The following is an 11,989-nucleotide window of genomic DNA, read 5'->3' as shown; positions in this document are numbered from 1 at the left end:
TTCGAATCTTGCGAGTGCGGGATCGTGGATGCGCACTGCTGAGGAGTCCCATAATAGGTAGGAACGGCCGTCCAGTACATCCAGGTTTTCGATGGTGGTCTAGCTTCAATTGACTGATGATTTCAACTATGAAAATACTAAATTCTACACGAAACCACTTCCGATCAATTTTCTGATAAACGACGTTAATTTTTCAAACTTTATTTATTTATCAGTAACAATCAGCTTTATGATTGACCATATTACAAGATAGTGTACAATTCAATTTTTTAATAATAACAGTAATGTTTTTTTGAAAATAACGTGTTGTTTACTAATTTTCTTTATTTAACAAAGCTTTCTAATATTGGAAGTACAATAACACGAATTGGTCGAGTATGTCAACATGATCCAGGTTCAAAATTATCAGCATCAGTTTTACCAAATGGTGGTGGAGTATTTACAACTTTTCGAAAAACTCAACTTGTTTGTCGTGCATATTCATCTGAGTCTATTCATCAAGAAGAAACAAATCATTATCAGAGTTATGATAAATTTAATGGACAGGGAAATACTAAGAAGGGATATTTCAATGAACAGAAAATAACAAATGAAAAAAGTTACTTAGAATTCAATCGAGCGATCGCTGTTAGTGAGATTGTTCCAACAGGTAAGCGGATAGTGATCAATTATCATCATCCTAGATGTTTTCCATATCTTTATTTTTAATCTGTACTTGCAAATAAAGCTTATTTAAAAGAAGGGTGATGAATGCCGTATTTAATTGGTCCCTTATTTCTAACCGAATTCTCCCTATTAGCTTGGAATTTAAATTTTACCATTAAGTATAAATGGTTTGACTCTCTTTACAATTACTAACATCTTTCAATAATATCATATCAACTCTGATAACTTGGTAACTGATAATATTTTGACGTGTACACAAAGAGTTTGGTTTTATTACTTGAAATCTCATTATTATTTCTAAATAGCAATTATCAGTTTTATAAATGATATGGTAATTTTTAAATGAGTGAACTTACTACTTGTTTAAACTAGAATAATATTCTTTCCCTTTAAAATACACGTTAGCTAGTTTTTTGCTTCATCCTTTACTCAATACACGATTTCTTGCTAAACATTCGATAACCCAGTTAGAATTTAGTAGCTGTAAATAACCTTTGATCAAATACTAAGTAATGTTTGGTTACTTTTCTCATTGACATGGATATGTTAACTGAAGACTATAATTTAGATATCCTATCATGAAGGTTAGGAAGTATTTATCATTCCAAACATTTTGATCCGGATGAAAAACTTATAGTATCTCGTTAATTTTTAAAGCTGGTATTGCCATTTTCCAAGAAAAAAAACATTTTCTCAATTTAAATAAATAAAAAAAACGAGTTTTGAAATGATAAAACATTTTCTTTACTTGTTGGTAGCTAAGATAATCATCGTTTGGATAATAAAATTTATTGGGTTTGATAAATTTTAAATGATTGTAAATTGAAAAAAAATTATCAGATGCCTAAGATCACAATGATTAGGGAGAGAAAATAATGATAAACTTAATTGCAAAGTAGGAAATACATAACTAATGTATATATTTATATATATATGTATTCAAGATATCATCTCGAAAATTTGGTATCAGTGGATAGCATCAATATCAAATGTGGTGAGTAAAATAATGTCTACTTATGGAAGTACAAGCCATAAATGTTACTGAAAGTCCTGTATTTCAATATCATCCATTTCAAATAAAAGAAATATTTTAATTATTTCTATATTCTAAAACAATCTAAAAAGTAATAAGTATTGTTTGTTTGAATCTTCCCATTGATGTTTAGGAATGCAACTGGTCAGTCTCTTATTGGCATACGTGCATACTGTGCGTATTACCTCAATACAGCATTATTTCACAAGCATTGTAAGCAAAGATGGAATTTAAAACTTCACCACATTGCAGAAGCAAGTAGCTATCAGGACTCAGTAGCTGAGTAAATAACGCGATGGCGTTTGAAGCCAAAGGTAATGGGTCCGAGTCCCAGAGTGAACATCAACTCTGAGATGCAGGTACATCCAGTTGACGAGCCCCGAATAGGACGAAACGCGCGTCCTGGATTCCGGTGATAGCCACTATCCATCTTTGCTTACAATCTAAAAAGTATATAGAGATGTTCAGATAGCATAATTCATTTAAATGTTGTGGTTTATTCCAGAGGTAAGTTGATTTTTATTGGCTATTCATTAACAGATTTTGCATTATTAAAACCAGTTAAATGTTTTTAATTTACCAATTAAATGATATTTCTCACAGTATATACTGAAAAATATACAAATCTATCGAAAAATGACCTAATTGAGAACCTGGGTCCCCGGACTCAACTAAGAAGTACATTCATGTATTACTTAAAATGTTAATTGTTTAAAGACCAACAGTAATTGTATAAAACATGAAACAATGTACAAGATAAACTTATAAAATAATTTAACAATAAATTAGCTGAAAAATAAACAAATAAGATGGTTAATGTTAAAATCAATGAAATTGAATTAATATTCTCCATCATCATGGTAATACTGTAATCGACGAATGACTATTTTCAATCTTTTCTTCTAATTAGACAATAAAACAAAAAGATAAAGATTATCAGAACTGTGATATATTAACGCGACACATTTCAAACAATTTGATCACACATATACTTGTTAAGAACATAAGGTGCATAAGGTTTGTTCTCACCTTAAACTTACCCTGGTAAAATTAGCTTATTATCCAGAGTGATTAGGTTTCAAATTGTTTTCACATCATTATTTTTATTATCCTTGTCTCCTCTTACCCCCCCTTTCCAATCTAGTTGACCTTTTCTTTTTATATATAAATGTTCTTAACAAGTATATGTGTGATCAAATTGTTTGAAATGTATTGCGCTAATATATCACATAGTTCTGATAATCTTCGTCTTCTTATTACACTATAGAAATTTATCAAACAAACTAATTGCTTTAAATAAAACAAAAATAAACTTAAGTATTTTTTTCGGTTACCTAATTTCAATAATCATTTAGCCATGGAGATCAATAAATATCTGCTCTTCAACTTTGTTGAACTGTACTTCTAATGTTCAACTTTCTGTTATAGTTGACATTTTTTTCCTTGTAATTCTGTCCAACGTATTAATTTGTTTTCTTGTTACGCGGAATGAAGTGGGCTAACTTGGACAGATAAATATTCTGTCGGATCACGATTGTTCTGTAAGTTAGTAAGTGACAGAAAATTGTAATAGTATTCTGAAATGTTCATTATATAAAAAATGTGTATTTCATAGTTTTCATGACGGACTGACTTTAGAAAGACAGTGATTTAAAAACAGAATACATTTAATAGCTGTTTTACCATAGTATTAGATTTCTTAGCAGTGAACATCCATGATTTTACTAGTAATTGAACCTACCACCTTTAATTCTTTTTATGGGCGTTTAACATGTAGACCACTTAGGTTGCAGCCAATCTATCTATTATATGCCCAACTTCATTTAACTCGCGATGGTTCACGACCAGTTTCCACTTTCATTCGCGGATGACTTTCACGCAAAAGTCATGATTTTACTCAATTGATCATGGCTTCTCACTAAAGCTCCTAAAATTGCGTCTTGAAATTAGTCACTAGTGAGTTCATAAATATTTTTGTGAGTTTTTTTTAGACTACTGAAGAATCCCAATGCTTAAATTAAAACATCTATCCAGTACTTCTCAGTTTTCAACAACCTTTGCAAACTTTTAAAAAAAAATAGTTTGTTTTCTTATCAACCAATCGATCACTTAATGATAAATAGTTATGTTAATTAAATGTTATCTTATTCTTTTTCATCTTTTTTTAATTCTTATTGAAACATCATAAAAGGTGATATGACTGATCATGTTTTCTATGCTCTTATGACTACAATTGATTCGATCTCTGGTCTATACGCATTATGTGCATTCAATTTGAATAGTGTAGACGAAAATTTAAACACTGATCATTTAATCAAATTGAAACAATCAAATAATGCATACAATGGTTTATCTCGTATGGTATGGAGAGATAATAATAATAATGATAATAATAATAATAATAAAACAAATTCATCATCAACCCATTACAGTTATTATAAACATACATCAAAATGGACTGTGGATGTTGTTTCACCGTCACAAATGACAAAAGAAATAATGAGGACTTCTAAAGTGAGTTTTAATAAAACTAAATTTAATTATAATTAATCTTGTGTTTAATAATAGAAAGTAATGATGATGTTAATGTCATCAAATTATATATCAGATAGCTGAACAGATTAAATTATACTACTTTTAATTATTCTTAGTAGTATACAGATTAATGAGTAGAATACAAGGTAAATAGAAAAATGATTATTAGTATGTAGTAAAAGTAACCGCGCTATACTGTTTGTAACCAAATAACTGGTTCATGTTGAAAATCAATGTCAATTACGTTAGTCTGGAATACAAATATTCGACAGACAATGTAGATGCTTAATGGAATAATCACATTTCTTTGAAATCTTGCTATAAAACTTTATGCTGGTTATTTATAATTCAGCTTACAAATTATTCATCGTTATTAGTTAGTATGAATAAGGAAAGATGAATCAGGTTTATCGTTAACATTGACTGATCAACTTATGGAAAGGAATAAACTTTAACACACGATGCTTTTTCTTAAAACTTACCTAATAATCAATAAAATGGTTCTTGATAGTTTCTATCTTCATAACATGACAACAAAAGTCATCACGATTCATCACTGCGAAAGCAGTTGCTTAATTTGCGAATTACATTTGTGTTCTTTTTCAAAACATTATGAAGAATAGTAACCAACAGCTTCTTAATGATAAATGTTGCTTACTTCGGAGTAATTTATTTGATTAACAGAAGAGCATTCACAGGATGTGATTAAAATCCATGAGTGTTAATCTATCTAAACTTTTTTTCTCTTCAAAGTTTATGTATACTTTCAGAAGTTTCTAGATAAAATCATATAACCCCAGTTCAATCTTATTTTCATACTGGCTATCTAGAATAGACAAATATTATATCGGCTGAAAAATTTGCCACAGTGCCCCCACATGCCATGGTACGGCCGAGAATGGGGAGAGTCCTCTCTCCCTCTCGAAATGCTTTCACATGGCCACGCGTATATAGACTCTGCCAAGGAAGTCCTACTCGCCGCCTCCTCATGGAAGGGGTGAGAGACTGACCAATTGCAGTCCTAAACATCAATGGGAAGATTCAAACAAACAATACTAAGTTAATTTCATCTTTTAACTTGTTTTTGCCATCTAGATTTTTCTTCAACTTTATTTATTATCAAAATTTAGTTTGTTTCAAAACATCGTACTAGATAATTTAATCATTAATAAAGTTAAACGGTAATTATTGATAGAATCCACTAGTCACATTTTGTTCTATTTGAAACTCGTCAACTGAATCTACTTGCATCTTATTGTCAGTACTATCACTGGGACCGGAACCCTGTATCTTTCGCTTAAAAATGCTAACGCATTATCCTCCGAGCTATCTGGTTTAGATATCTGACAGCTTGTGTGACGAGTAAGAATTTTATTCGCAATAAAAGCCTGTGAATAAACAATATTTGAAGTGAAAGGTACTGATTTCAAGTTGAGATATGAATACCAACTATGGGATGAAGGGATATCTAGCTAAAATATCTCAAATGAAACGGAATCCACTTCGTAGATCTTATAACTGCTGACTGTCCACCTTTAAAAACAATTCATGACCAAAATCAAGGCAATTAGCTTAGTACTAACTGATCTTAATGACAACTGACTTATTGCAGCTTCTGACATCAACAACGGGAATGTCAAAAAACAAATTAAAGACAAGTTTAATAATTAGATAGACATTAGAATGTTTTACTGATCATACTAAGCTTATGATATACATATTCTATGATAAAAGAATCCATTCTCTAACATTTTTTTTCTCTTAAAAACTTATTTTTGATCAGACATGTCCATCAAAGTCACTACCAGATTATTATTCACAATTTGCTACATTACATCCATTAGTTGGTACAAGTGTATGGGCTTTAAATATGATAAATGCCTTAGATAATCAAACAACAACAACAAATAAACATATTACTTTAATGAAACAACCTGGTAAAGCATTGAAAGTATTTACAATGAATGATTTAAATAATGAAACAATAATATCTAAAGAAACACCAATTGATTTCACAGTACATTGGGCTAATTCAGTTCAAGATAATAATGAAACTGATATTATTTATATTGTTACAAGTAAGTTCTACATAATTTTTTTTCTTTAGTTAACAGCTTCTAATTTAAGTAGTGATGATTATGTTTATTGTTGAGAGTGGAAGCTTTCTACAGCTGAAATAGTTCAATCTTGAGATGAAATTATAATTTTATTATATGTTATAGACAAGTATAGTGTTGTTCCACTTTTAAAGAACAATGTTCGAGTACAGTGATGAACAACTAAATAATAAAGCCTATATGCTATGAATGTAGTAAAATTTTGATAGGAATTATAGCTTTTCTTTCCAAGCGTTTGTATTGCACATAAAGTACATCTTTTGTTTGTGTCAGGAATAAAATGGCTAAGATAATAGTTGATAAAAGTTTTTCCGATGACAATGTAGTAAAATTGCATACATTTACGCAAAGTGCCCTTCAATAACTCAATTATGTACTAATTTAATTTGAACTGTACTGGATGATCCCATTAATAACAAAGATTCATCAACTTTTTGCCAAAAATATAAACATTGGGATAGTCAGAACTATTTCAAATTGAACCAAAAATTGTACCCGTTGCACAAGTGAGTGTTTATATTGATTCAGTAGCTAGGTAGATAACCATGGCGTTTGAAACGAACAATACCGGGTTTGAATCTCAAATTGAACATAAACTCTATAATAGAGCTACATCAATCTGACGAGTCTCGAATAGGACTAAAAGCACGTCTTGGATTCTACTTCTAGCCCCATTCTATCCATTTTGTACTAAATTATGCATTTTGTATGAATGTATCAATCCACTAAAGATATGCTTTATTATAATTTACGAGAAAATATTCCAGTTGAACTATTTTAGTTTTACTAAGATATTTGCTAATATAAGCGTTTTCATTCGGAAATAATCGATAGGTTGACACTAAAAATGAATTATTTTACACTGCATATACTTAGAACTGGTATAAATGTTCTTTAAAAATCGGCTCTAAGAAACGGAAAAATAGAATAAAACCAAAATATCTAAGGACTACAATATTTAGATTGATATTACATAGAATAGTATGAAGAATGTATATACTTATATCATTACGGTTAGTTGAAGTCTTTAATTAATGATTTAATAGGTTTTTAAGTGTAAACAAATTAAATTATCAGTAAGGGCTGGAGACGTATATCATTAGCTATCAAAAGTTTACAGAAAGCATTGATTTATCGTAAAAACCAAAATCCATAAATGTAGACGACGACTATCTCTTTTTTCGTAGCTGAAAGTTTTCTTTGAGACTATTTGCATCAGCTGTAAAAATCAGAAAGAACTTGGCAGTCATTTCATTCCAGTTTGAAACTCCTCAACATTGTACACTATTTTGAAGGTCACACATAGAATGAAACCTGAGGTATTCACATTTCGTAGGAGGAGAGATGTGAACAGAACATCACTTAGATCATTACATCATAATCCAATGTTTTATTTTATAAATTTATTCAATTCGGTGATATTGCGCAACGATCAATGAATATTTCACCAGTTAATGTCATTATGAAAAACTAATCAACTTTATACACGTTCTCCAATCGACAAATTACAACAAGATTTACAGACTAAAATGAATTCCTTACAATTTAACGTTTTTCATCAGCTACAAACAGCCAAGAATTTTAAGAACCACTAAAATTATAACTGAACATTTAACATACCTTAGCTAATGAAGTTCAAATGAATATTCTTAAACAATACTGAAAATCATGAACATAAGAATGATGAAACCAATCATACAGAGTAGAGTAGGTGAAATTATAAATACTACATAATAGTGATAATTGCATCACCCAGTGTAATTTTCAATTATTCACTGTTGATGATAAACTTAGAAATATAATGCTTGTTTGTTTACAATATTTTTAATTAAACAGAAAATGCTAATATTTGAACGGAGAATATTCTTTTCGATAAATTCTCTTCAGATTCTACAATTATATATCCAAACTAATAATCCAAAAAATGGTCAAGTTAAAGGCAAAGTACATCGTTTAAAGCATGTAAATTTAGGATTGTCAAACCAAATAGAATAGTCTGTCGGTTAAGTGCTCTGGCACAAGACTAATAGGTCCTGGGTTCGAATCTCGCGAGTGCGGGATCGTGGATGCGCACTGCTGAGGAGTCCCATAATAGGACGAAACCGCCGTCCAGTGCTTCCAGGTTTTCCATGGTGATCTAACTTCAATTGACTCATGATTTCAACTATGATAATAGAATAAAATTTTTAATATTGATATGACTCATATATAATGTGAACTTGAATTTGTATATATGTTAAGGGAAAAATTAAGATCCATGATCAGAATATAAATATGAATCAGATAGGGTGACCTTATCAATTTAAAAAGTTTTCTTAATTTTGGATGCTTTTTTTTTAATTTTTCAACCATTTCAGATAAAAATACTATCTACACTATTGAAACTGGTATCAAATTAAAACAACAAATTGTATATAATCAAAATTTCAAATTTGAATTAAATTCAAATAGATTAAGTACAATTAATTATTTTATAAAAACAAATCAAAATCAAAAATTTCAAATTATGGATCAATTTACAATAATTGATAATAATTATTATATAATACAATCTATACATAAATGTGATATAAGTAGTATGTTAACAATGAATATGAAATTTATTCATCCTATTAAAAAAATAAAAAATTCTATAAATGCGAATCAATTCAATGAAAAATTATTATTAAAACAAAATAAAATGATTCATTTTAATCCTAATAAAATAATATGTACTACTTATTTCTTATGCAAGTAAGTTTAATTTTTATAATCAGAAGGGGTTTTGTGGAGATTTAGTATTTTCATAGTTGAAAGCATGAGTCAATTGAAACTAGACCACCATCGAAAACCTGGATGTACTGGACGGCCGTCCCTACCTATTATGGGACTCCTCAGCAGTGCGCATCCACGATCCCGCACTCGCGAGATTCGAACCCAGGACCTATTAGTCTCGTGCCAGAGCACTTAACCGATAGACTACTGAGCTGGCCGGCATCCAACGGTGTTAATGTCTAACCACAATCAATCAACGAAATTGAGCAACTATTCACCAATTGTCTTCAGTGAGTTGATATCTCACAACAGACGTGGTTTGAACTCCACTGGTCACTGCTTCTCGCTAGAACTTCTGGATTTACCTTTCGAAGTCAGTCCTGGGTCCTGGGTTCGAATCTCGCGGGGCTAGATCGTGGATGCGCACTGCTGAGGAGTCCCTTAATAGGACGAAATCGCCGTCCCGTACTTCCAGGTTTTATATGGTGGTCTAGCTTTAATTTTTATAATAATTTCTTTCTTTATATGAATATAAGATTGAAATTGAAATACTAGACAATAAAATAATGCATAATAATATGAATAATTCTGATCATAACTTGACAATTAGTCTCATTCTAGATTGATATAAACTTACTAATTTACTTACTTACGCCTGTTACTCCCAATGGAGCATAGGCCGCCGACCAGCATTCTCCAACTCACTCTGTTCTGGGCATTTCTTTCTAGTGCTATCCAGTAATCTTTGACAACTTGAGTTAAAGATATTTGCCTTCAAATTCAGCAAATATTAGTTATCTAATTATATAAGTATCGATAATTTCCAATAAATTGAGCATTGGGTAGATTGTTATAAATAAATTAATAAAGTCTAAATATCCTAATGAGTAGTAAAATTAGATTTTTTTGACATTTCGTAACTCAGGGTAAGTCACTTCTACAGAGAATAAATAATCCGATCAAAATTTCGATCTGATTTACACTGAGTCATCAAAATATCAGAAAATCTCATTTTCTACTCATTCAAATTTGCTAATAAATTATTTCTCTGAAAAGTGACTTACACTGAGTGACGAAATGTCAGAAAATCTAAATTTCCAACTCATTGGTATATTATAAATGTATTCTTTATTTACTGATTCATAATTTCTTTCTTTATAAAATGAATGAACTAGGCAATAAAATAATGCATAATAATATCAATAATTCTGGTCTTAAATTGATAATTATTCTCATTCCAGATTGGTATAAACTTAAGGATTGAATAAAACATAATTCATGGAACAATAACTTCATCATCTACGATAATATGCATTACCGAATTCAATATCATCAGAGTTTTTGCGTAATTTTTGTTATTAACTGTCACCATAATTCTTGTTGTTTTCCGGCATTTATTTATTTTATTTAAACACAAATATTGGTACAAAGGGGCACCAGATATATATGCACCACACAAATCTCATTTCATTTATGTGAGGGGTGTGAAACTGACCAGGTGCCCAAACCGAAATAGGTGGTTACCTCAGGGGGCCACACCCGGAGCCTTCAATCTAAAGATTTGATCCATAAGGCAGTGGAGCATCGTGAGGACATGCAGTCTCATGGTAGTCGGTGACCAACGATTGATTCATACGCCATTTGTTCCCTCAGGATACTGAAGTCCATGTGCATTATTGGTTTGGAATCGGGGTTTTCCAACTCCCCTAGGTGGACTCGCCGTGTCCACCAACTCGGTTAAAGCACGGGACATTCGCTTTTCGTCCTCTCAATTTCGTAAACAACAGCCCTTCCATGAGGAAGCGGCGAGTAGGACTTCCGTGGCATAGGCTATATACGCGTGGCCATGTGAGAGCATTTGTAGAGGGAGAGTGGACTCTCCCCACTCTCGACCGTACCTGGGCATTCGGGGGCAACAGTGGTAAATGTACAAACATCAAATACATTTTCTTTCTTATAATATATAATTTAAAATAGTACAACAATTCATAAACTTGATCGGGTTAGCATAAAAAGGAATAATACAATAAAAACTTATGGGATCAGTAATTGAAGAAATGTGACTGATGAACAGTTATGACCGAACATTTATCCCAAAGACGTAAATAACCTAGAGCGCATGATGCAAGCGAAATGTATGATCATTAGTACAGTATTGCTATTCGAGTACACAGAGCAATAGTTAATTGTTTTAAGCATAGCATTTTCTTTTGTAACCAGTGTGATAAGATGAGCGCACTAAGAAAGTGGCATGACCAAAACATTGTGATCGTCTTTGATTTCATAGAGGCTTTACAGCATACAAAAATTGAGAATTATTATTACTGCAGTAGGGAGACAGGGACATCATGTCTACCGTTACATGATTTTGAATTTAATATTTAATAAAAACCTTTATTTCTTACATTTTATTGAGTAACGAAAACGATTTAAAATATAAATCAAGTGTACTTTGCTCGTGATAAGTTTGTGTTATATCAGCGTCTCTTATTCTTATACTTGAAAGAATGAGGGACCACTGCAATCCCCACGACACGAAGTAAGAACACCAAGACTGATATAAGTGAAAATTTATTAAACTGAAAACATGTCGACGACCGTAGTCGAAAATACACTGATTATGTATTGATAGTGTACCCATTTTAATTAATAATTAAAATATTATCACATATATGAAAAATACTGTGAGTTGTAACATTTACATGCTGTATGTCATGTTAAGTATAGTACATGTTCGTTCAATATAAGAATATCGTTTCTTGAATAAACATCACACAAATAAATTAATGTTATACTGAATAAAATATCATACTAGAAAGCAGAACAAATACTATAATGAGTAATCATCTCAATGAATTAAAACGGAAGTAATGTTAAAGAAAAA

The 11,989-nt window shown here is 30.9% G+C and overlaps 2 protein-coding genes across 2 annotated transcripts in view; both read left to right on the top strand.

Annotated features, from left to right (window-relative positions):
• The window catches only part of Smp_144270 (hypothetical protein), a gene marked incomplete at both ends in the record, with an annotated part of 23,975 nt that overhangs the window by 9,276 nt on the left and 2,710 nt on the right, over positions 1-11,989 (top strand). Inside the window, one exon of the mRNA XM_018795101.1 lies at positions 6,018-6,312. Coding sequence (XP_018649447.1) covers positions 6,018-6,312 — 295 coding nt within the window. The remainder of the gene's footprint in view (positions 1-6,017; positions 6,313-11,989) is intronic.
• On the top strand, positions 337-708 carry Smp_177830 (hypothetical protein; the record flags this gene model as incomplete). Its single annotated transcript, XM_018795102.1, has 1 exon — positions 337-708. A coding segment is annotated over one exon (372 nt), but the record flags the coding sequence as incomplete, so codon positions are not given.

This window comes from Schistosoma mansoni, chromosome 1 (genome assembly GCF_000237925.1).
Source record: "Schistosoma mansoni strain Puerto Rico chromosome 1, complete genome".
NCBI classification, from domain to species: Eukaryota; Metazoa; Platyhelminthes; class Trematoda; order Strigeidida; family Schistosomatidae; genus Schistosoma; species Schistosoma mansoni.
This window is presented reverse-complemented; position numbering and strand designations above follow the sequence as displayed.